The following is a 25,242-nucleotide window of genomic DNA, read 5'->3' on the forward strand; positions in this document are numbered from 1 at the left end:
GTAATATTAGGGATTCACATGATGATGTCATAAACTTAAAGGTATTTAAGGTTGTGATATTAATATTTGTATTCATTAAAATGAGTTTACTAACTTTAATGTTACAAATACAGTATTTTCTCAGTCTGTGTATTTCTGCTGGACATCTTGTCAGCTTCTGTATGAAACGCAGCCTTTAGGAACAATAGTTTAGTTCTTTTTAAACACCAAAATCTACATCTACCCACTGAAATAAAGCCAAACCCTCCAAAAAGAAAGAAGGAATAACATATTCTGTAAATGTTCAACCATTAAGAGACATTTCATATTTAACTCGCCTAAACGCGGTCTCTTTCTCTCGCGTGTGTCAGGCACGATGTGCTCAGCAGATCAGTTCCAGTGCAGAGACGGCAGCTGCATCTCCAACTCCAGCAAGTGTAACCAGAAGGTGGACTGTGAAGACGCTACCGATGAAATGAACTGCAGTAAGTTCCAACCATCAGCTCAGTGTGAACAGTCAAATATGTTGCAAGAGTCCAACCGTTGCTCAGAGATTGTTGGCTGTGTTGTTTCTCCGCCATGAAGCTGCCACGGACTGTTCTACATACTTCCATTTGGGAGTGAAGGGAGTGAGTTTTGAGAAGTGTGAGTACACCGCCCTCTGCTACGCACCCTCGTGGCAGTGTGATGGAGCCAACGACTGCGGAGACTACTCGGATGAAAGAAATTGCCCAGGTATTTCCTCCAGAAGTTTTGGATGAACTATTTTATTAATTTGTCATTTTAACCTTTGTCTGGTGTTATTCTGTTACCATCTCCGATGTTAACGGGTCAGTTTTGACCCGTGTTTTAAATTATCTCTAAAATACACTAAAAGCAATTATCCATCATCCAATTTGTTTCTCATCTCTTGGTTACATTGTTAGGCTTCCTTATCCATGAAAATATTGGTTTTAATATTTTTGGTATGGGACTCTGGGCCTTTTTTTGCCAGTATAGCCCTTAATTTCAATTTTAAAAACTGGTAAAATGAAATAAATAAAAGTAAATAAAAGGTTGTTGTGTTACCTGGCTATTACGGAGAGGTATTAGAACACATATCATAAATACATTTGTTTCAGTTATTTTTTCGTTTTAATATTATTAACTATAGTAACATCTATGGTGTTATGGGTACATTTCGACCCATTTACTTCAAGGAAATGGAAAAAAAAGTAAAAGGTAACAATTTCAACGAGAGCATTTTATAATTTAGTGAAAAAAAAAATGTTGGATATTATTTTGTTGAAATAAAGGTTCCTGACAAAGTCAAAAAGCCTTGATGCAATAAACGCATTTTTGTGGTAGTTTTATGAATTTAAGACCTAAGAACGGGTTGGTGGCGACCCTAACAACAGACGAAGGTTAAACCTGTCGCTTGTCTTTCTCTCTGTCAGGGAAGGGGAAGACAACGTGTCCCACGACCTTCTTCTCCTGTCCCAGTGGTCGTTGCATCCCTATGAGCTGGACGTGCGATAAGGAGAACGACTGTGAGAACGGCGCGGACGAAGCTCATTGCGGTGAGAAGCTAAACAGACGAGAAGTTCAGAACACTGTCCCTTTGTTTTTGCTGCTGGGTTTTTCACCCTCCGTACTTTCTCTCTGGTCTTTTTAGACAAGTCTTGCTTACCGAGCCAGTTCGAGTGTGGGAACCGCCGCTGCATTTCCAGCCGCTGGCTTTGCGACGGGGCGGACGACTGTGGGGACGGCACCGACGAGGACAGCAAGTGCAGTGGGTGTTGGACAAGCTTGTTTATTACTATTCGCTTTTATGATTCCTTGACGATGTTTTAGACATCTGAAAGAGGAAATGCAAAACCCCAGTAACCCCTTTTCATCACAGAAAGTAAAACCTGCAGTCCAGATGCCTTCCAGTGCCCCGGCTCTCACAGGTGCATTCCTTCCCATTGGAAGTGCGACGGCGACAGAGACTGTCCAGATGGAGCTGATGAGAGTGTCAAAGCTGGCTGTGGTGAGCTAAAATAAAGAAATCTGCTCAATACCGCAATCCGAGCGTCGAAAGAAGAAAACAGGAGCATCTCATTCACTCACCATATATTTCCTCCTCTCAGTCTTCAACAACACGTGCAGCAGCAATGAGTTCATGTGCCAGAACCGACAGTGCATCCCTAAGCACTTCGTGTGCGACCATGACAAGGACTGCAGCGATGGTTCCGACGAGTCCCTGGAATGTGGTGGGTGGATCCACCGCCTCTCGTCACAGACGTGGTGATGTTAAAAAGCCCTCTCCCGCTCCTTGCTCTTCCTTTAACAGCACAGGTTGTTTTTCCCCCTTCAGAGTATCCAACATGTGGACGCAACGAGTTCCGCTGTGCCAACGGCCGCTGTCTCATTCAGAGTTCCTGGGAGTGCGACGGAGACTTTGACTGCCACGACCACTCAGACGAAGCGCCGAAAAACCCACACTGCACTGACTCAGGTTAGATGCACACACACCCAGTTCTTAGTTTTCTTTCTTTTTCACTTGTCTAAATATTATTTATTCAATTTGTGATTATTTTTTTTAAAGCATCAAATCCTGTTTTTAAGTCTGTTTTGGTTTATGAAGTCTCATTTAGCTGTATGTAGTTTATTCTTTATAAAATAGACATGTTTTGACCTAATTAATCTTCCTCTCATTCGTTGTAAAGTACAAGCATGTAAAAGATATTTTTACTCAAAGTAAATATGTTCATGATCAGAACAACACCTCTATACTTTTTATTTTTTATCATTAACTGAAAAGCACTCCAAACAGCCTCAAACAACTTACTGAGGGTTTAAAATGCATCTGCACTGGCTGACATTTGCTCATTTCATTACATGATTTCATCGAGCAGAGAAGAAATGCAATGACAGCGCCTACGTCTGCAAAAATGGAAACTGCATCAACGAGACGTTGCTCTGTGACCATAAAGACGACTGCGGGGATGGCTCCGATGAGCTAAACTGCTTCATCAATGAGTGCCTGAACAGCAAGCTGAGCGGCTGCTCGCAGCTCTGTGAAGACCTGAAAATAGGGTTTAAAGTAAGCAAAAAGACGCTCAGAAACTCAGAAACGTGCATGGGACAATAAGACGCATGGCCCTTTTGCTTTAGCTGCTCTTCGCTTTGGTCCCTTACAGTGCAGATGCCACCCTGGCTTCCACCTGAAGGACGACGGGAAGACGTGCATCGACGTAGATGAATGCACCACCACTTACCCCTGCACTCAGCGCTGCATCAACACGCACGGCAGTTTCCACTGTTTGTGCGTGAAGGGTTACCGCCTCAGTCCCGAGAATCCAACAATATGCAAATCCACTTCTGGTAAGAAACGTGACAGATTAATAACATTCAGCCGAGTCTTTCATGTAAAATCCACTCGTATTATGTCAACCTGCAGAGGAGGAGCCTTTCCTCATCTTTGCCAACCGCTACTACCTGAGGAAGCTCAACTTGGATGGCTCTAACTACACGCTGATCAAACAGGTGAGGGCTTTATGTCTTTTTGACGTGGATGGAAGAAAAAAATCCTGTAAACCATCATGCAAGAGTTTATCCTCGACTAACCCAGCTCCCATCCTCTGACAGGGATTAAATAATGCCGTGGCTCTGGACTTCGACTATCGGCAGCAGATGATTTATTGGACGGATGTGAACACACAGGGGAGCATGATCCGACGCATGCACATCAACGGCAGCGATGTTCAGGTCAGTGTGACAGCATCATGTGTAAAGGGGATAGTAACAAATACCTGCTTTCTCAACATCAGAATTGTAGTATAAATGATTATTCATCTTCTTTGTGCAAGTGTGTGTGCAGTAAAAACCGGAGAACTAATGAAATCCTTCACTCTGACTCTTCCTGCTCATTTATCAGGTCCTTCACCGCACCTTACTCAGCAATCCTGACGGTCTGGCAGTTGACTGGGTGGCAGGAAACTTGTACTGGTGTGATAAAGGACGGGATACTATTGAGGTGTCGAAGCTGAACGGAGCCTACCGGACAGTTCTGGTCAACAGTGGCCTGAAGGAGCCGCGTGCTGTGGCTGTGGATGTGCGTTATGGGTAAGAGCAGCACAAAAAAAAACTGTTTTGGTTTGGTTTTTAGAGCTAGAAGATTTCAGCAACACTGATATGAGGGCCTTCCTGTTTCAAAACAACAAACAAAACAAGTATTAACATTAGACGGGCTGTACACTTTGAATAAAACTGTATTTTCATGAAGATTATAATTCATTGTTTTTGTTAACAATCTGCTCAAACTCAGCACAGGGTTAGATTTTTCTATGTGCTGGTTTCATGCAACCGATGAACCAAACTAATAACACGGACATCTTTGACAGGTACTTGTACTGGTCCGACTGGGGGGACAACGCTCACATTGGGAGGGTTGGGATGGACGGCACCAACCGGAGTGTCATCATAGAGGACAAGATCACCTGGCCCAACGGCCTGACCCTGGACTTCATCAATGACCGCATCTATTGGGCCGACGCGCGGGAGGACTACATCGCGTTTGCCAGCCTGGACGGAAGCAGCAGACACATAGGTATCACTCACATCAGCACATCATCTTTTTTTTCTTAATACTTTTTCCAGATGTTCATACTAACCCACTGCAGGGTTATAATAGTTTTGAATTTTTCATTTTAGTTTAGTTTTATTTCGTTTTGACTTTTTCTCCTTCAATTCAGTTAGTTTTAATTCGTTTTTAGTGTGGGTTTGCTATTTTTATTAGTTTTTATATTTTCAAAAATGCTTAGTTTTAGTTTAGCTTTTATTAGTTTTAGTTTTGACGTCACGGACCGTGAGGCGTTAAGGTGCCGTCGCTGCCAGTTGGAGATAAACGGCCAGAGCGGAATAAATTGATCATACCAAGAGGCTTATATTGACAGGGACGAAAACGGAGGAAATTATATCTATAATTTCAGTTTGTTTTAGTTAAACACGCAATATAGTTTCAGTTAGTTATCGTTTTTGTCTTTTAATTTTCGTTTTTATTTAGTTCAGTTAACGAAATTGTTTTTTCAATTTTAGTTTTTCGTTATTTCGTTCGTTTTCTTGAACGATAATAACTCTGCACTGCATTTGTCTTTGTGCCTGCACACCTGTAGTCCTGACTCAGGACATCCCCCACATCTTCGCCATGACTCTGTTCGAGGAGTACATCTACTGGACGGACTGGGAGACCAAGTCCATCAACAGAGCTCACAAGACGCTGGGGACCAACAAGACCATGCTGATCAGCACCCTGCACAGACCAATGGACATCCACATTTTCCACCCATACCGCCAGCCAGAAGGTGCAGGACAGACATCTGTCGATAACGTCCACGTTCAAATCGCTTTACGTCACATCTTCATTCTCATTGTTTACATGTTTGTTTCCTGCTTCTCAGTGGCCGGCCACCCATGCCAGACCAACAACGGCGGCTGTAGTAACCTGTGTCTGCTCTCTCCTGGAGGGGGCTTCAAGTGCGGATGCCCCACTAACTTCTACCTAGCAGCCGATGGTAAACACTGCCTGTCCAACTGTACCGCAAGTCAGGTGAGTCTGGGCCCGCCGGGGCTGTTGTTTTTAGTTTCACGCCTACTTTAACACATAATCAAACAAAATGTATGCTTTTTCTCATCTGCTTCTCCAGTTTGTTTGCAAAAATGACAAGTGCATCCCATTTTGGTGGAAGTGTGACACGGAGGATGACTGTGGGGACCGTTCAGATGAACCTGCCGACTGTCGTAAGTGATGAATGCCGCCGGAACGTGAACATCGATTACCGTTGCTTTCTCAATGGTAATACGGTCTTGTTCTTCCTGTAGCTGAGTTCAAGTGCAGACCAGGCCAGTTCCAGTGCGGCACCGGCATCTGCACCAACCCAGCCTACATCTGTGATGGAGACAATGACTGCCAGGACAACTCCGACGAGGCCAACTGCGGTACGGACACCTAAGGATCAGAGATCAAAATTCAAAAAGTTACCATTTGTTACCCTCTGTTCTTTGACTTTCTCTTTTTCAGACATCCACGTGTGCTTGCCCAGTCAGTTCAAGTGCAGCCATCCCAGTCGCTGCATCCCCGGCATCTTCCGTTGCAACGGGCAGGACAACTGTGGAGATGGAGAGGATGAGAAAGACTGCCGTAAGTCTTGAAATAGATTGTCTAGTGCACTCAGGTTTTCTGATTTTCTTCATTTTGCCCAGCAATGACCGGCAGCCTAAGAATGGTGGTCTTCCATAATACCACGTTTATCTAAGCAACGTTCAGAGAAACGTAGGCCCATCGCTGAATTTTGTTTTTACCCAAATGATCGCAGTGACCTTTTTCTTTTTTGCGATCATTTCCCCTCGTACAGGCTGTAACTCAGAATCTAATTAGCACATAGGAAATTGTTAACCCGTTTGATGCTCCCCAGAGCATCTTTGTCCATTTTGACCTTTCCTTTAGCAATGCCCATGAGCCAGTACATGTGACATAATGTAATTACCATGACATTTATTGAGCACATTCATGCTCCACAGAGAGAGATTACATGAAATGCTCAGTTGTTTGTGTCTCAAGGTCAGCAACGTTTTAAGGCGTTTTAAAGCAGCACTATGTAACTTTTCCACCTTAATATCATATTTCCAGAGTCATTGTGATGGTACATCAACTTCCAACAGGTTTAATGAACCTCTGTCATGGTCTGGGGGGTCTGTATCGCCTTCACTGGCACTATGTAACTTTGAGGAGCATGGTAGGAACCCTGCCACACTAAAAAACTACAAATCTTTACAGCTTTGACTGCTTTACGGCATACGTCACTTCCCCCTCCTTCCCGATTCGTAGTCGAGACGAAAATGGGCGGGGCTTGGAGCTCAGAGCTCAGCAGAAGCTGGTAACCCGTTGCTGCTGCAGCAGCTCCACACAACAGACGTGGGGAAAAGATCGCTAACGGTTTAACTTTTCACCGCTTTCCTGCTCGGAGGAAGAACCACGGAGGCCGAGTATCTGAGATAACAAAGAGTCGTCGGCTCGGTTGGATCGCGGCTGTAACAACCAAACATAACTTTCCACACAGTAAACCACAAACACTCACACAGACCGGGGTCGGATCAAAACACGAGTTTATTCCCCACTTCTCCAGCTAAACGCAGTTGCTGGCCAGCTCTCTGTGGTGCGATTAACCCCAATCTTCAGATAAAACTAGTTTGTTGAGGAAAAGATATTAACTATTTCTAGCTGCAGAGGAAAAAAATAATCTCACGAGGAAAACAAAAATATTGCTCACGCCTCGGAGCCTCTTCAACATAATATAGCAGTCAAAAAAAAAGAAAAGAAAAGTAAGAGTAATACAAAACATGTACTGTATGTTGTACTATTATACAAATTTATTGAAACACATGGCGAGTCAAACATCTACCAAAGCAGCTGCCAAACACTCCTAAACAAGGTAGCCTAAGACGTGGGTTGTGCAGAACTGCGGTAGTAAATCCTCATCGGAGCTCCACTCTTTGATAGGGATTTGATATGAACCCAAACCGTTAATAATCATTATTTTCTCCATATACCACTCCCTGGCTTCCTTGTTTAAGGTATCCCTGTAAATTCCAGTTCCTTTCCAGCAGTTTAACATCTTTTTTTTGCGTTCCGTCTGTTCACTTGGTGAAACAGAAAAGTAGTTTTGAAAGTCCGTCCCGTCTTCATTCACTATCAAAACAAATGCACGCGACGGGGACAGGAGTTTTCCGGCAGTACGCACTGGTGCTCATGGGAAACGTAGTGTTCTTTCTGGTAAAGCACTACCGCTTTGGTCCAAAGGAGCCGCCAAACTCAACAAAAGCTGAAAGTTATTTTGTGCTGCTTTAAGGCTGTATAGAAAGGAAATCACAGTGGCGTTGTTTCCCGAGCGCAGCAGTTTCTAGGAAGCAGCAGAAGGACTAAAGCGTTGCAGTTTCCCTGAAATGTGACATTTATGACCGATGGTTTAAGCGTTGCAGAGTAAATGGTTTTATCTGGGTGTCTCTCCAGCGGAAGTTACATGCGCCCCCAACCAGTTCCAGTGTGCCATCAGTAAGCGCTGCATCCCACGGGTGTGGGTGTGTGACAGGGACAACGACTGCGTGGATGGATCTGATGAGCCTGCCAACTGCAGTAAGACACAAGGCGTTTTTCTGCTCATGAAAAAGCTCCTGTGATAGAAAAAGATGAAAGCTGAACATGAATTAGCCTGAGAGCTCGTGTCTAACCCCTGAACTTCTCCTCGGCACAGCTCAGATGACGTGCGGCGTGGATGAGTTCCGCTGCAAGGACTCGGGGCGCTGCATCCCTGCGCTCTGGAAGTGTGACGGCGAAGCAGACTGCGGAGACGCTTCAGATGAACCGCAGGAGGAGTGCGGTGAGGACAGAATGTTTGTAAGGAGACAAAAACTGGACGGCTTGGGTTAAGCCGTTACCTGAACTCTGTTTGTTCATGCACAGATGAGCGGACATGTGAGCCTTACCAGTTTCGGTGCAAAAACAACCGCTGCGTGCCCGGCCGCTGGCAGTGCGACTATGACAACGACTGCGGGGACAACTCCGATGAAGACAAGTGTGGTACGTACCTCAGGTTTACACAGCCCACAGTGTTGCCAGAAAACAAAGATATGTACAGCCACCAGCCATTTTTATAGGTACACTCTAACAGTAGATATTTGCTGTAGCCTTTAGTGATGTTTGTGTGTTAATCAGCAGGTTGTGAAATACCCAGACAAGCCTATCCGGCACCAGGAGCCGTTTCACATTCAAATTTGCTTAAATCATAGGGCTGGGCGATATGGACCAAAAGTCATATCTCGATATTTTCTAGCTGAATGGCGATACTCGATATATATCGATATTTTTTCTGTGCCATAATTGGGGTTTCCCCCAAGGCATTATAGCATAGCATCTCTGTTAGCTTCATTTTTTTCTGAGGCAAACCCTTAAAAAAACAGTCAGTTTTAATACAAAGCCTCGTGGCAAATGTCACACAGGTTCCTTTATTAACAGAGGTCTGCACAATGTCAAAATGTATAAAACAAATGAAATAAAAATAAACTGCCTGCATATATAGAATAAAATGCTTCTTGAATAAAATAAAACAAATATCCCTTTCCTGCATAACAATTAAATTAAAATACACTGTGCAATTAATACAATGTAGACAGTAACAGGCAGACTTTTCCACTAAGGTTGACAGTTGTGCAAATAAAAAAACAGTTGTGCAAATCTCAAATAAAACATTCAAGTCAATTTGTCACAAAATAAGCTATATCAAAATCAAAAAAAAAAAAAAATCTTTTTTTTTTTAATCGATATAAACGATATTGTCTCGTACCATATCGCGTTTGAAAATATATCGATATATATTACAATCTCGATATATCGCCCAGCCCTATTAAATCACCATTCCTGCCTATTTTGAAGCTCCAGGCAACAGGCCAAACAGATATTTGTGTCAATGAGCAGTTGAAACAGGTGTACCTAACAAAGTGGCTGACGAGCGTCATCGTAACCGTAACTGTGTTCGTAGACGACAGTTCAAAAGCTGCAGGTTACAGCAGTCAGCAATGCGTCGCCGTTCACTGTCTGTTATATTTACTCAGCTACTCGTGTGGTTGGGATTTCACTCCCGTTCAGTTAATTAGTTCTTTGACCATTTGCACATCTCACATCATCTCATGTCTGTTTTGCATTTCACACTGTCCAGTTGCTGTAAGTCAGAGGTAGGTGTTGTCACAGTTTCAACCCCCAGTCTCAGCTACCTGGTCTTGTGGTTCCCCCAGCTTGTTTTGTTTGTTTTGCAAGCCTTGTGCTTCTTTCTTTTTCTTCTGTAAATCCTTCCATGTCTTGTAGCTCTTCCACTACACACCGTGTACCATCCCCACCCCTGTTCCCACTGAGATCCCCCCTATGATGTGAATTATGTTTTATTTTGTTCATACATGCCCAGCTCTCAGCAGAGCACCTTATGTTACTTTTCCAATCTACTCTGTTCCCACCTTTTTCTCCTCTCTTTTCTTTACGCCGGCCCTTGCTCCTCCCCTCTGTGCTTTCTAAGTGATCGTCTTCCAGCCCGCTAAGCGGTCTTGTCTCTGTCCTCAGTGCCTCGGAAGTGCTCGGAGAGCGAATTCTCCTGCACGAATGGCCGTTGCATAGCTGGACGCTGGAAGTGCGACGGGGATCACGATTGCGCTGACGGTTCAGACGAGGTATAACTGATCCGTTTCCCCTCATGATCAGCTCCAAAATCTTATACGCCACGGTTGTTGATGTGGTGGGGAATAAAATGCAGTTTTTTTGTTTTTTATTTTACTCAGAATGGTTGTGATGTGAAGTGCGACAGTGATCAGTTCCAGTGCAAAAATGGTCATTGCATTCCCATTCGCTGGCGCTGTGATGCAGATGCCGACTGCATGGACGGCAGTGACGAGGAGACATGTGACACTGGTGGTGAGAGAATTTATTTTTCCTCCCAGGTGCTTCTCAAGTTATGAGCTGAAGGAATTCAACGCATCCAGCCGTTATTGTAACGTGTCGTCTCTCATTCTGGTGTTTCAGTGGGTAGACATTGCCCCCTGGACGAGTTCCAGTGTAATAACACTCTTTGTAAGCCCCTTGGCTGGAAGTGCGATGGTGAGGACGACTGTGGAGACAACTCTGATGAGAACCCAGAAGAGTGTGGTGAGTTGTTGTATTTAATGTGTTAATATTCTGCTTGCATACAATCCACTTCCCGCCTAAATGAACCTTTCTTTTTGGTCCCTTTAGTTGAATTCCAGTGTCCTCCCACGAGGCAGTTCCGCTGTCATAACGACCGGGTTTGTCTGCCAGTATCAAAACGTTGTGATGGCGTGAACAACTGTGGGGACAACAGTGACGAACTCAACTGTCGTGAGTTTGTTGAAATACTGTGTAGATGGTTTTATTTCCATTATTCTCACTTAATAAGCAGTGTAATAACCGCTCTGTGGCACCCTGTCATTTTGCAGCAACACTTCCCTCCACACCGGTTTGTCAGAAGAATGAGTTCCAGTGCTCCACCGGCCGGTGCATCAGCTCTTCTCTGCGCTGCAACTACTTCAATGACTGCGAGGACTACGGTTCGGATGAAATCAGCTGCAACAAGAAAGGTTTGCTGTTCGGATGACCCCGCTGTGCATTGTGCATGGTCTTCAGGTTGACTGCATGCTGCTCCTCTCGTTGCCTGCAGACACTGTGCTGAACGACTGCCGCAGCAACAGGACCATGTGCGGAGACGGAGACGAAGGGCATTGTGTGGTGAACGGCACCGACTCCTTCTGCTCCTGCAAGCCAGGGTTCCAGTCCAATGGACAAAACAGATGCGAAGGTACAGTTTCCTCTGAGCTGGATGATCCTTCTTTATCTATTCTTTTATTATTTCTTTTTGTCCTTCATTGTTGTTGTTGTTGTGGCTGCAAGTTGTTTAAATCGCCAAGAAATGAAAATGTGCAACATGTACCATGTGACCTTGGGCTGTTTCACAGACAAGAACGAGTGTAAGGAGTTCGGAGTGTGTTCCCACATGTGCAACAACACCAAGGGTTCCTACAAGTGCACTTGCCACAAGAATTTCAGAAGAATAAATCACACCTGCAAGGCTGATGGTGAGTATCTGGGACACAGTTGTGAAGTTTCCAACCACGTATCGTGGGTTTTAGTTTTATCCACATTTCTGGAAGTAGTTTAAAACATTAATATGTACGACAAACAATGAAAACGCTCCAAAAGCCCAATCACATTCTTATACTTCTGTGATTATTTCCTGTGCATCTCCAGCTCAGGGTTTGCTGTATATCGCCGATGATAATGAGATCCGCACCCTTGACCCTTCCACGCCAAACTGGCGCTACGATCAGATCCTGCAGGGTGACGCCAATGTGCGCATCGACGCCATGGACCTGCATGTGAAGACGAATCGCATTTACTGGACAAACTGGCACACAGGGCGCATTTCTTCCCATGATTTGCCTTCCTCATCCTCCTCCTCGCCCCAGAACAGCAACCGTAACAGACGGCAGAGTGACTCCAGGGTCACCAACCTTGAGGTAACTGTTGTTTTGCATGTGGGCATTCAGGTTAGAGATCCTAAATAAAGCTCATGCATGTGTGCCCTTTCTTTTGGGACGTATTCAGATTCCGGATCTGAAGATGCCTCGTGGCATCGCTGTGGACTGGGTGGCAGGGAACTTGTACTGGACTGACTCTGGAAGAGATGTCATCGAGGTGGCTCAGATAAGTGGCGGCCGCCACCGCAAAACCCTGATCTCCGGCATGATCGATGAGCCTCATGCTATTGTAGTTGACCCCCAGAGAGGGTGAGCGAGGGACCGGGGAATGCAGTGAAATGTGGAATAAGTGGAAGAAGAATACAAACTGAGATACAATCAGCGCAGAGGAGCTGATCAATTTTTTTTTTTCAATTTTTAGGAAGATGTACTGGACAGATTGGGGCAACCACCCCAAGATTGAAACCGCTGCAATGGATGGGACCATGAGAGAAACACTGGTTGAAGAAAACATTCAGTGGCCAACCGGTAAAACGAACACTTCTGCCTGATCATCTAGTAAACACAAGATGCGACTTTCATCATTTCAACATTTTCCCATAATGCTGCGTGTCTGTGCAGGTCTGGCCGTGGACTACTTCAACGAGCGTCTGTACTGGGCCGACGCTAAACTGTCCTTGATCTGTAGTGTGAGGCTGAACGGCAGCGATGCCACCGTGGCTGTAAACGGCATTAAAAACAGTTGAGTGGCCTACAGTCGCATAGACGTTGCAATCCGTAGCAGTTTTTGATCAGCAGGGACTCAGTTGCCTTTTGTGTTGTTTTTTTTTCTCTCTCAGAGCTCCATCACCCGTTCAGCATTGATGTGTTTGAGGACTACGTTTATGGTGTCACCTACATCAACAACTACGTCTTCAGAGTAAACAAGTTTGGCAAAGGCCCCATTGAGAACCTGACGACGGGGATCAACCATGCCACAGACATAGTTCTGCACCACCGACTCAAACAACCAGAAGGTGAGTAAATTTAAAAATGAAATCCTTTACAGTTCAAGCACAACTTTCTTCCTTATTTTGAGTATTTGCTCTCGCTCTGTCTTCCCTTCAGTGACTAACCCCTGCGACAGGAAGAAATGTGAATGGCTCTGTCTGCTGAGCCCCAGCGGACCAGTGTGCACTTGTCCCAACGGACGCACACTGGACAACGGCACGTGCGTGGAGCAGCCTACCCCGACGTTGTCCCCCATCTGTGAGTGAGCAGACAGATATACATGTACACGTGCACGATTCTGGCCTTTTCAAGGCCTTCTGTGTTGGCTGACGGAGTCTGTCTCTCCCAGCTCCTCCCAGCGGTCCTTGCATAATCCAGTGCATGAACGGTGGCAGCTGTTTCCTAAATGCCCACAAGCAACCCAAGTGTCGCTGCCAGCCTAACTACGGAGGGGAGCGGTGCGAGATTGATCAATGCAGAGACTATTGCAAGAACGGAGGAACGTGCACGCCTTCACCTACAGGTAAAAATATGTAATTGCAAATGAGGTTTCAGATGTGGCCTGATCTGACCTGAGTATTTTTCCGATATCACTCCTTTTCGCCCACCTTTTTTTCTTTTCCATATCCATTCATATACGTGTCCTCCCACCAGGATCTCCTACCTGTCGATGCCTGACGGGCTTTACAGGGCCGAATTGTAACCTGCACACTTGCAAGGACTACTGCAAGAATGGAGGCAATTGTACCGTCAGTGTTGGAAACCAGCCCACCTGTCAGTGCCCCGCAGACTTCCTGGGCGACCAGTGCCTGTATAGTGAGTGTTCATGCTGGCTGCCTGACATGCATGTGTAAAAAAGACTGAAATGCCTCTGAAAAGAAGTATTTATTCATTGTGTGTTTGCAGGGAGCTGTGAAGGTCACTGTCTGAACAAAGGGACATGCCTGCAGAGTGAGAATGGCTCTAAACTGTGCCGATGTCCGCCCCAGTTCACTGGCAGCACATGTGAGATTGACATGTGTCACTACTGTCGTGACGGCGAATGCATCCCCAGTAACGGCTTCTCATCCTCCATGAAATTCACCTGTCGGTAAGAGCGCTTTCAGACACAAATGTATGCATGTGAAGTAGTCAAATATCTGTCATTGCCACTTATGTTCTTGTTCTGATTTCCAAAGCTGCACGAATGGCAGGATCCAGCCCAGCTGTTACACGTGTGACACAAATGAATACTGTGCAAATGGCCAATGCTTTATAAATACCTTAACTCGCCTTCCAGAGTGCAGGTGAGGAAGAAACGTCTTTGTTGTCAGTCTTAACATCTCAGCTGTGCCTTCGTATAAAAATGTCTGAGTTGTACATCCTCCTTGGTGTCTGGGTAGATGTTCAGCTGGTTGGGCAGGGCATCGCTGCGAGTCCGTGGACAGCAGTAGTGACGACTCAGGGTCAAGTGGACGTAAGTCATCGCCTTTAGCTTTAATGACATAAACGTTGGAAGTTGAGTTTCACATGATACGGCGAAGTGAGTCTAACTTTAGTCCGTATGTGTGTGTGAACGCAGGCACGGCCACCATTGTGATCACAGTGTTGATTCTGCTGCTGCTGGTTCTCCTGGCTGCAGGAGCACTGTTGTGGTACAGGAGGAGAATGAGAGGGTGAGTAAACGGTCTGACACTCGGGCATCCAAAATGTGAGAGTGGAGACCTCCTTTCTTCTTTTTTTTTTTTGCATTTTTTTCTTTTTTCTTCCCGGTTTCTTTTCTTTCTCTCCCTTTTAACTCTCCTCTCCGTAATGGCATCTCTTTTGCTCCTCAGGTCTAGCCGGCCCGGAAAAACCGGCTCCAGGCGCTTGCGGTAATGGTTGCCAGGGTTACATGTTCTCTTCAGTTATGCACTCTGTTGGCCTCTCTTTTTCTTAATCATAAGTATTGGTTGCTGAGCAGTGTTTGGTCCTGTTGTCGATGTTGCGCCATTTGTTTTTTTGACTGATGTTCATTGGAGCTGTGGGTCGTCTCACTCAGATAGTATCAGAGTCTCTTCAGAGCAGCTCCTGGGCAGATCTATTGAAATAGATCTGTCTATGTCTTAGTCCTTTAGATTCCTCATTATGATTCTTCATATTGTGTTATATTGTACTGTGGTTTGTTGTTGTTGTTGTTTTTTTAGTGTGAGAGTGTTTCTCATACTGAGATGGAGAGTCCATAAGCATTCCCTGAGGCTCAGATTGGAAACTGCAAAAAAAAACTCCATTTACTCAGATGTATTTGTGTCTTTGCACATAGAGTACAATTTGGACCATCTGTTGTAAATATTTCTAAAGTCCTGTATCCAGTCCCACTGGGATACACGAATGCTGGTTCTGTGTTGGTGCCTGTACTGTGGCTTTGCCTGGATGGTAGTGAAAGTCATGCAGTGCCTCTTCCATTCCTTCGTAATGTGGCTGTGTCCCTGCTTGCTCTCATCACGCTCCCACAATATGTATTCAGAAACAAAGGCATGACTGTGCTGTGCTTATTTTGTATAGGGCGAAGGGCTTCCAGCACCAAAGGATGACTAACGGGGCAATGAATGTTGAGATTGGAAATCCTGCGTACAAGATTTATGAGGGTGAGCCTGATGACGATGCTGGGGAACTGCTAGATGCAGACTTCACACTGGACCCAGACAAGGTAAGGAAGAAAAAAAAAACTACTAGCATGCGTTTACATCTACTCAAATGAGCTCAAACACATTAACTAACGGCTGGCTTCACTGTCTTTAGCCCACCAACTTCACAAACCCAGTATACGCCACTCTGTACATGGGAGCTCACAACAGCCGCAACTCTCTGGCCAGCACAGACGAGAAGAAGGAGCTACTATCACGTGGAGATGAGGAGCCCCTCGTGGATCCGCTGGCATAGACTGTCCATCAGCCTGGATCATACAATTCCAAACACACCCCTCTTCTTGCCTTTTAAAGAAAGAGTAAACTACAAAATTCCTTTAAAAGTGAGAGAAAATTGCTTAAAAAAAAGTGTGAACACTGTATAAAATGTACAAAAATGAAGGACTACTTTTGTATGTGATTGCAGTATTATATTTGGTTCTTTGGAGATTCCTCTGGTCAAACACAAATAACATTTTCTATGAGAGATTTTTAATTTACACTTTGTCCCTTACCCTTTACCTAAATAGCCACTACCTCTGTACAAAATGAAATGGAAATGAGTAAATCAGAAGAAAAAGATGCTATCATTGGAGCAGTTTTAATTTTTTATTTTTGTATGAATTGTATAGATGAGAGAAGAAAAAAAACATTTTTTTTTCCATTTCACCAGTGCCAACTGTTTGTTGTTTGTGTTGACTTTGAGCGGGAAAGGCACAACTCAAAGTTTTCTAAAGCGGTACATGTGTCGTCTTGCTGAATTTTTTTTTTCAGCAAGACTGTGTGAGACTGTTTGCGTATAGCACATGCAAAATGTCAATACCCGATGGCAACTACAGTATTTTCCACATATTTTCTCAGAGAACAATGTTCATGAAATGATTGTGTCGTCTTCCTTGCACAGAATATCACGTCTTATGGTATAGTGTGTACTCTAGGCTTTTAACCGTTTGATGTAAACGCGATATGTTTGTTTTTATCACAAAGTTGGAGCTCACACGTTGATGATGTGAGAGGACGGCGTGATTTTGTAGCTGGAGAAAGAGGAAGTCGGATATGGGTTAAACATTCCATGGATGGAGATTACAGGTGTGAAGCGATAGAAAGGATGGCCTTAGCTGGCCCAGAGCGAGGATGCTGTTGTACATACAAGATTGTGGATGATAGTGTCATGTCTACACTATTTGGCTGTTACTAAGGTCTTCCGCCAGAGGGAAAGGGAGGCTGCAGCTCAGACAAAATGTGAGGGAGAAAGAGATTTGGCTGTATTTTTTTTTGTTCTTTTTCATTTTTGTAGAGACCAGATAATACCTGTCTGGCTTTGTGAATAAATTTATCTTTCTGCCTTTCGAGAATCAAAGTCTGTATGTTGTTTTGTAACGACTCGGTCTGAAGTGCATTATGTTCATCGTGTCTTCAGCAGTTTTCTGTTGTTCTTGAGCTCTTTCTGATCTCTTGTTCTCCTCTGTGCCCTGCTGCTGCTGATGCTGCCATTCTGGTCGCCCTGACAACGTCCTTACATTCAGCCTCTGTCCCAAAATGCTGCTTCTGTCAGAAATGCATCAGTCATATCTAAATGCATGTGAAAAGTACAAGTCTTCAATGTAACTGCGTTAACAAGTTTTTACTTCGCTTACCTGTCAAGTGTTATTTTATGCTGTTGTATATGTTTTGTCTTTAATTGTGAGAAGTACAATCATTTTACCTAAAGAACTTTTTCTTTTTTTTTGCAGAATCATACATGCATTTTCAGATTTTTTTTTTGATTAGTCCTTTTTTTATGAAAAATTTCACATAGCTTTTATAGTACAACATGCATGAAGGCTCAGACTTTCTTCTGGAAAGAGAATCATTAATTTTTGCTGGAGTACTTTACAAACTAAACAAATATTGTTATAAATAAAATTTTAAAAACATGTACAGGAAAAAAGCCTTTGTGTGTGTGTTTTTGATTTTTTTTTTTTTAAACAACCTTCAATTAAAAAGTGAAGAATAAACAGGAGAGTTTGTGTTGGGTCATTTCAACATTTATTACCAGTAAATCAGTTAATATATTTTTTATCAGATCACATTTAAATACAAGTTTCATTCTTCTGTTACCGACACAACAAACAGGAGCTTTTTTTTTTTGGCCTTTTACTACCACCTTCATGTTTTTCTTGCATAGTTAGCAACCCTTAGAGATCATGTGAAGTATTTATTATGATCATTACTTACAGTCATTTAACATAAACTTTTGAGTAAATATATTTGCATAAATGTCAAATTGGACTTCTCTTGATGTCAAATTTACATAATGCCTTTAGCCTTTAGTTCCTCCTTGACCCTTTTGAGATAATCCGGGTCAGGGTATCCATAGCTGTAGGAGCAGAAGATGTTTGAGGGTTAACATGACAAACATTCCCGCAGATTTAATACTGATGAAAAAAGTACGCAACAAAGACATCATATTACCTCGACGGTCCACCATATATGCTTGTTTTGTGGTGAATGTCATTCCAGGTCACCGTGTTCTTGTCCCCAGTCATTCTGGATTCCCCAACCGTGAAAATCAGCTTCTGGTCAAACGCTTTCTTCAACAGTTTTAGCACTTCGTTGCCCTCTTTGTTGTCTGGGAGATATGCAGTTCTGCCAGTACCAGTGTACCGCTGTCCAGGATTTGGATGCTTTTCCTGCCAAAGAGAATAAAGGAATGAATGACCTAAAAACATCGCTAAAAACACAAATAAAGCAACTAATGCATAACTGGTACATGCTCGGTTTTTAAAGAAATGTACCGTTTGTATTCCACTTTGAAACCGATACGTGATGACTATGGTACCATCCCATCCAAATCCAGGAAGAGATACAGGATCTTTCTTCCATGTCATGGTTCCCTCCGGCTGGTCTCCAATCATCACACCAAACACATCTTTGCAAATAGGACAGATAGGTCCACTGTGTTTTTCTAAATTTTCCAGGCATTCCTCACAAAGCTCATGTTTACACTTCAGTTGTTTCTTATTGGTAAACGGATCCCTGCATATAGGGCAGATTTCATCTTTACTGTCTCCTGCTGTCGCTCCCTCTCCTGAACCTGCTGTAGCGTGCTGTGTTGAACGCGTATCCTGCCCAGGTCCTCTGGAGGTCTCTAAATAATCATTACCACTCTCGATGTTTGTCAGTGAGCTACTGAATCCGGTGGCACCCCGGGGCTGAGGGAAGTTCAGGACTGATGTGGCGTTCTTCTGGTACAGATGTAGAAGAGCTCTGATGGCATGAACCTCCATGGAGGCGTTTCCTCCAGGTCTTTTGTAGGAAGCTTTAACATTGACTTTGCCTTCACTGATGTTGGACTCTTTAAAGTCCACATCAAACTTATCTTTGATCTTTGCAACCTGTTTATCATAAGGAGTAGTCAGCAGCTTCCAGGTGCTCTCCTCCATGGTCAACCCTGTATAAGCTAGACGGTCTTTGAAGGTCGTTTTTATCTTGAAAGATGGGTCTTGGGGTTCAGGGTCTTCCTCCTCCAAAGTGCCATTTGTTTTGTGCGTTGCAGTTAAGGTTGAACTGAATGCTTCTTGACAGTGGGTTGGTCCAAATACGGTAATTTCTTTTGAAAACATAGTAAGCATGAGCTTGTTCTCATTTTTCTGACTTATTTTCAGTGCACTAATCCACTGATCTGAGTCGACAAACTTGGCTGGGATAACTGAGCTACTGACTTCAGATAAGTGCGTCTGAACAAGGTTTGTGAACTCTGTAAGGGCTTTTTGTTGGTCATCTTCCCGGTCAGAGGAAAACGTCACAGTGGCCTGTGCATCCATTTTAACTCCATGCTTCTTCTCTATACTTGCAATTTCTTCCTTGTAGATGTTGCTCATATACATGAAATGAAACACTGGGATGAGACATTTGTCTAGAGGGTTCTTTTTGTCCTCATCAGAAGTGTGATCTGCTGTAGAAGCTGGATCACTATGATCCACCATCTGCACAGCATTACCCTAAACAAAAACACATCAATTTAGTTGATAGATATGCATTATCTTTGTATATTTAAATGATCTATGATAGAGGACATACAGATTGAAGCACCGATGAAGGACGGGGGCTCACTGAAGCATTGCCTGAAGTTTGGCCATCAGGTTTTAATGGTGCCAGATTAACAGACACAATGGTCACCAGGGGAACATCTCTCAGGCTGAGACGTTGATTGTGCAGTTTCTGAAGATCAATCACACCTTAAAAATAAGAAAAATACTAAAATCAATTTGATACACGAGATCTGTTTGAACAATATCTAAACTTTAACAGCCATACTGCACCTGGAGCAGGTTTAACCATTATCACAGCACTCCCGTCTTCCCCGACATCTTTAACTTTGCATTCCAGTTTGTTGGTGTTGGTGCTGAACCAAGTCTGGAGAGACTTCTCTAGACTTGTTTTCTTTCTTTTTTGCACATCAGACTCTGACCATTTTAAGGTGAGATAGAGTAGAACTTCATCTGTATCCTTTGCTGAAGCCGTCGCAGCCTGAAAATATGTAATAAAATATAAAACATATTGTTCAAAGCTTATACTTATACTACTACTTATTTACTGGAAATAGTCTTCTTTTAGAAGTTTTTTTTCCATTTCATAGTTCAACAGCAACTATTTTAACTTTAAATAAGTAACTGTTGACAGTAAAACAATATAATAGAATAATCCCCAGAGAAAGTTAACTGAAAGTTAACTATTACAATGTTGACCTTGTTCCTTTTATCCTAATCAGCAGGTTTATTACAGGGTGGTGCTTTTTACACAATCTTGCACCTTGCACACTCTGCAACAACAAGGAGAGGACAGGATGAATAAACAAATGAATAATTATTAAACCCACTGATACCTGTTCTTGGCTGTCCACTGACACCTCTGGGCTGTCCACTGACAGCTGTGGGCTGTCTACTGACACCTGTTCTTGGCTGGCCCATTCCATAGGTGTTTCTGGTTCTTTCGCCATGATATTCCCATCCATTTTAAGCGTCTTCTTCCTTTAAAACACAGCAAACATTAACGTAAGCAGCGACAGTTGGGATAGTTGGGATAGAGCTCATTTATGATTACATATAGGCTACACACACACACACACACACACACACACACACACACACACACACACACACACACACACACACATATATATATATATATATATATATATATATATATATATATATATATATGCGTACAGAATTACTTTCGGTTCGTGCAGCCCGATGCGTTCTTGAACCAAACTCATTTTTTCTCACTTCTCTTACGTCCTTGGCTCTTAGCGAGTATTCTAACAATTCTTAAAGCCTAAACTATTGTTAAAGTTCCAACTTAAATGCGGAATTTAGCCGTGTATTTGCCGTGTTTGCGCAGGACTCACCGGGGCAGCTGCGTCGTCGACTCTTGTTGGGAAACGAAAGTGAAAATGTTCAGCATATCGAGCTGCGTCACTGACGGCAAACAAACCTGTTTCTCTTACACTGACACTTTGATCAGTTCCTGATATTACTTTACACTTATGTAATGAAGTATACTGAACTTTTTGTATCTTATAATTAGGCTATAGGCTACAGTAAATCTGCTTGCTTTTCATTTTACTTGAATGTCTCAAGGTATTATCTCTGTCTATATTTTGGTTATAACATAAAGAAATCGGCATTTACTTATCACTTGGTGGAGGAGAACATTTCTTCAAATACTGAGCACATTTAAAAGTGAAATCATCTTTTTTCCAATTTAATCAATGTATTTCCTTTTTAGTGTGGATATGGGCGGAACCAGACAGTCACCCACCCTCCGTGTTGCTGCTTCCAGTATGAAGCCAACAAGGAAGTGAGAAAAAAATGTAGTTCCTCGACTGACCACTGGGGCTGGTTCCAAAGCAAGTCAACTGCCTTTGACCTCCGTGTTTAAGTGTCTACCTCTACAGCAGAAATATGTTTTATTGCATTAATTTTACTAAAAGACTGTTGTGACTGGCTGTGGCCCGGCCGGGAAGGGTTAGAGGACAAAACACAGTTTGCGCAAATCAAGAGTCGGATTAACGCAGTGGTGATTTGTGGTAGCTATAAATCAAGTGATTGCAGGTCCCAGCATTTTTGGTACCATTCATGTACAATCTTTTGAAGTAATCACTAAAAATAGCTATTTCTGTAACTATAAATGAGACTCCTGCAGTGACGGCTGGCCTATAGAGGGCACTAGGGCCCCACCACTCACCACAAGAAAAGAAAAAGAATAAAATACTTCGAAATATGTGTTTATAATTTTTTTTAGATGAGCAAGATAATATATATAGTATATAGTTAGTGAGTAAAGCTTTTTATGTTTATCTATGTTGTCTATACTGATTGGTCACGTGTCTCCTCCCCGGGCGAAGAATCTTTGCCCATAGACTCGTTCTAAGTTGTACATGTGCAGTTGCCTCTCTTAATACAAGAGATTGGATCTTGTTGGGGCGCAGCCCTGCCCAAAACTACGCTACGTCAAGTCCGTCTGTCACAATGTGCAGCAGAGTGAGTTGGAGTTGGAGACGGACAATGGAGGAAGAAGCAAAATAGTGAAAGAGAAATTAAACTTGACGTGAAACAGCTTGGACCTGATCAGCCAGACATCGCTATCAATCGACCATTGACTCAGTCTTTGTCCTGGGAATCATGCAGCAGTTCATAGACAACATACAAAATATCAGGTGAATTAATATGTGTTGTTTAATATTTCTGATATTGTGTTATTCCCTCTGACACTTGAACTTAACCTTTCTTGTTATTTTACCTGGAAAGTAAAGCTGAACTTTTCTCTTCTGGTCCTGTTCAGGTTCCCTCCCTACTTTCTCTGGAGAACAGCGTCAGTGTATCTCAGCTGGCAAAGACACGCCCACACTGGGCCCAGGTGACCTTCAGGTGACCTTCAGAGGAAGCTACAGAGGTGAGATAGAAGCTAAATGTTTGGTGTTGGTCTTTTACAATGTTTTTAATCGTAGTGGTACATTGTGCAGAAAAGTGGGGAACACGCCTTAGAATAGATCATGTATAATAGTCTGCTTTTATAGAGGTGCTACGTGCATTTGCATTTTCTATTAAATTAAATGAACACACAATTCATAAAATAATTTGTTTTTATATATTAGAACATTTATATTGTAAAGTGACTTATACCCATCTCCATATTCTATTAAATTGATGCATTCATGTTTTAGACCTGAGGTCTGCTCCAACTGTCAGCTCCTTTAAATCAGGGTTAAAAACATTAATGTTTACTCAAGCGTACTCTTAAATTAAACTTACCTACTGTATTCTACTGCCCTTATTTTTAACAGCTTGTGCTTTTTATTATTTTACTTCTTTTCTTATCATCTTATTCTTAATTTTTTCAATCTTATTTGTTATTTACTGTCTAATTATGTCTTACTGCTTTTAATGTCAATGTAAAGCACTTACCTTGTGTTGAATTGTGCTATATAAATAAATTTGCCTTGTCTTGCCTTAGGTTTGTGACACAATTTTAGGCCGAGCACAAGACCGGTTCTCCATCAAGCTACAAGCTGACAGATTCCAGCAGTACAACAACCCTGAAGCAGCTCTGAAAACCACCATGGAGGTTTATCCTCTGCTGAACAAGTGGAAAACTGAACTGGGACTCAACAGCAATCATGAGTTCTGTGGCTCTGTAATTGCTTTTCATGGGGAACAATCTTCAGGACTCCTTCTCAGAGACTGTGGTTCTGCTGAAGATCATCATCACAACTCCTATGTGACTACAGCTGAATCTGAGAGGAGCTTCAGAAGAGAATCAACCTGACCTGCAATGAGACCTAGATTTTTGACACTGAACATCACATTTGGCTCCAGAATGCCTTGATAGCTTGGTATTGTATTGTACTCTGCATACATTCTAAACACCCAGTACCAAAGCTGAGATTTGCTCTTTATTTTCAATATTCATCAAGATTCAAAGCATTTATTGTCATTAGTACAGTAAGGAAACAAGTTTCCCTGCGTAAAGAAATTCTTACTTTGCCATCCACACTGAATGCCCTGAGTACGAAATAAAAATCAAATAACAAAAAGAACAAATAAGAAATTACAAGCGTAGCATGCAAAAAAAACAAAATTATTATATATACACACACATATATATAATTAGTAATTTGTATATTAACCATATGTATACTACAATATTTTGGGTAAAAGTGCAAATATTAGGAAAAACAAAAACTATAAAGTCCATTCAACTTAAAAACAAAAACAAAAAAAAAACACTATAAGTTTAGAATACAGAAAGGACAAAACTTTCTCTTTTTGGTTAAGTTATTGTTGGTAAAGTTCCATATCAGTAAGAAGAGCTGACCAGATTCCAAACCAAGATTTCCACATTTCCATCCAGAACTTAAACTTCACTGTACAATAATAAAGGACATCAAGAATAAATAGGCCATTCATACAAACTATAGGAAATAGTTTTAATAATTCGTTAGTTAGGGAAACAGTATATAGGATCATTCATCTGAAACCATATTTTTTTATGTTCATGCATTTTAAAGAAAAACTTTTCAATAAATAAAACTACTTTTAATATTAGAAGATAACACATGACAAATGGCTCTTTAGAACCTACATTACTCCCGTTAAGCTAAATCATTTTAATCCCAACATTCCAGACAATTGTCCTAAGTGTAACATAGAAAGAGGTAGCTTGCTTCATTGTATATGGGAATGTAAAAAACTCCAGGAATTTTGGAAAGATACCCTTTGCCTGATTTCAAGATTAACAGAGTGTACAATTCCTGTTGAACCTAGATTATGTCTATTACATATATACCCTGAAGATTTTGGTGCAAATGCAAAGAAAGCTCATAGATTTTTGTTTGTTACAAGTCAAAAGAGTAATAGCCTTGAAGTGGAAGGATGTTCAGAGTCCTAATTCCACTCAGTGGTTAAAAGAGATGTCTAGTATTAGAAAAACTAACATACATTCTAAGAGGTAAAGTTGAAGAATTTAATGACATGCGGTCACCCTTTTAACATTTTATGGAGAATCTACCCAATGATTCTCATGAACAAAGATTACATGACAGTTAATTGCTGTTTATTTTCAATGCCCCTTTTCTTGTGACTTTGCTGTTCTTATACAGGAAATGGGCTAATTGTAATTGCAATTGACAAATGTATTGTATGTATATATGTATTTATACCTGAGTTAAGTCCTTTTATTTTCTTTTATTCTTTACTTTTGATTATTATTACTATTTATTGTATGTATTCACATATTTTCTGTCGAGTACTTTTGCTGAGGACCTTGTGGGGGGAGGGGGGGGGGGTTGAGCTTGTTGTTATGAATGTTTTGTATGTTGGTTATTTGAATGAAAATCAATAAACAGAATTTGAAAAAAAAAGAAGATAAGACACGAACCAACATTATTCAAATTCTTGTAGGAGTCGTTGTGCACGTCAAAGGAACCCTTATTGATATGAAAGATTATTTGTGAATTACGTGTGAATTCGCTTGGCATTCGCCAAAGGAAAGTTTGGACGTACGAGAGGTGATACCATTTATGCTTAAA

General features: G+C 42.3%; 2 protein-coding genes across 3 annotated transcripts in view; one reads left to right on the top strand and one right to left on the bottom strand.

The window, feature by feature from the left end:
• Positions 1-17,598, top strand: part of LOC133448724 (low-density lipoprotein receptor-related protein 1-like) — a 118,624-nt gene extending 101,026 nt beyond the window's left edge. Inside the window, exons 48-89 of the mRNA XM_061727530.1 lie at positions 351-464; positions 565-714; positions 1,416-1,538; positions 1,634-1,750; positions 1,862-1,990; positions 2,091-2,213; positions 2,318-2,458; positions 2,859-3,046; positions 3,144-3,327; positions 3,404-3,489; positions 3,592-3,711; positions 3,881-4,068; positions 4,347-4,552; positions 5,118-5,306; positions 5,403-5,551; positions 5,649-5,742; positions 5,824-5,940; positions 6,023-6,142; positions 8,012-8,134; positions 8,253-8,378; positions 8,462-8,578; positions 10,109-10,215; positions 10,324-10,456; positions 10,565-10,687; positions 10,775-10,897; positions 10,996-11,136; positions 11,217-11,354; positions 11,512-11,631; positions 11,804-12,072; positions 12,161-12,342; positions 12,455-12,561; positions 12,655-12,774; positions 12,873-13,049; positions 13,141-13,281; positions 13,373-13,546; positions 13,678-13,839; positions 13,930-14,113; positions 14,202-14,309; positions 14,406-14,479; positions 14,585-14,678; positions 15,547-15,691; positions 15,784-17,598. Coding sequence (XP_061583514.1) covers positions 351-464; positions 565-714; positions 1,416-1,538; positions 1,634-1,750; positions 1,862-1,990; positions 2,091-2,213; positions 2,318-2,458; positions 2,859-3,046; positions 3,144-3,327; positions 3,404-3,489; positions 3,592-3,711; positions 3,881-4,068; positions 4,347-4,552; positions 5,118-5,306; positions 5,403-5,551; positions 5,649-5,742; positions 5,824-5,940; positions 6,023-6,142; positions 8,012-8,134; positions 8,253-8,378; positions 8,462-8,578; positions 10,109-10,215; positions 10,324-10,456; positions 10,565-10,687; positions 10,775-10,897; positions 10,996-11,136; positions 11,217-11,354; positions 11,512-11,631; positions 11,804-12,072; positions 12,161-12,342; positions 12,455-12,561; positions 12,655-12,774; positions 12,873-13,049; positions 13,141-13,281; positions 13,373-13,546; positions 13,678-13,839; positions 13,930-14,113; positions 14,202-14,309; positions 14,406-14,479; positions 14,585-14,678; positions 15,547-15,691; positions 15,784-15,924 — 5,867 coding nt within the window. The 3' untranslated portion in view covers positions 15,925-17,598. The remainder of the gene's footprint in view (positions 1-350; positions 465-564; positions 715-1,415; positions 1,539-1,633; positions 1,751-1,861; positions 1,991-2,090; positions 2,214-2,317; positions 2,459-2,858; positions 3,047-3,143; positions 3,328-3,403; positions 3,490-3,591; positions 3,712-3,880; positions 4,069-4,346; positions 4,553-5,117; positions 5,307-5,402; positions 5,552-5,648; positions 5,743-5,823; positions 5,941-6,022; positions 6,143-8,011; positions 8,135-8,252; positions 8,379-8,461; positions 8,579-10,108; positions 10,216-10,323; positions 10,457-10,564; positions 10,688-10,774; positions 10,898-10,995; positions 11,137-11,216; positions 11,355-11,511; positions 11,632-11,803; positions 12,073-12,160; positions 12,343-12,454; positions 12,562-12,654; positions 12,775-12,872; positions 13,050-13,140; positions 13,282-13,372; positions 13,547-13,677; positions 13,840-13,929; positions 14,114-14,201; positions 14,310-14,405; positions 14,480-14,584; positions 14,679-15,546; positions 15,692-15,783) is intronic.
• Positions 17,599-17,685: 87 nt separating this feature from the next.
• LOC133448726 (E3 ubiquitin-protein ligase DTX3L-like) lies at positions 17,686-20,284 on the bottom strand. 2 transcript variants are annotated; one of them, XM_061727534.1, is made up of 6 exons: positions 19,973-20,284; positions 19,731-19,888; positions 18,715-19,651; positions 18,446-18,579; positions 18,123-18,340; positions 17,686-18,027 (listed from the first exon to the last, which is right to left on the bottom strand). In XM_061727534.1, exons 1-6 carry the CDS (start codon positions 19,989-19,991, stop codon positions 17,958-17,960), a joined length of 1,536 nt encoding a protein of 511 aa, XP_061583518.1. In that variant the 5' UTR covers positions 19,992-20,284; the 3' UTR covers positions 17,686-17,957. The 2 variants fall into 2 exon arrangements, with proteins under 2 accessions (XP_061583518.1, XP_061583517.1); XM_061727533.1 differs by having other exon boundaries at positions 18,446-19,651.
• Between the last annotated feature and the right edge of the window lie 4,958 nt (positions 20,285-25,242).

Source organism: Cololabis saira, chromosome 8 (genome assembly GCF_033807715.1).
Source record: "Cololabis saira isolate AMF1-May2022 chromosome 8, fColSai1.1, whole genome shotgun sequence".
Lineage (NCBI taxonomy): Eukaryota > Metazoa > Chordata > Actinopteri > Beloniformes > Belonidae > Cololabis > Cololabis saira.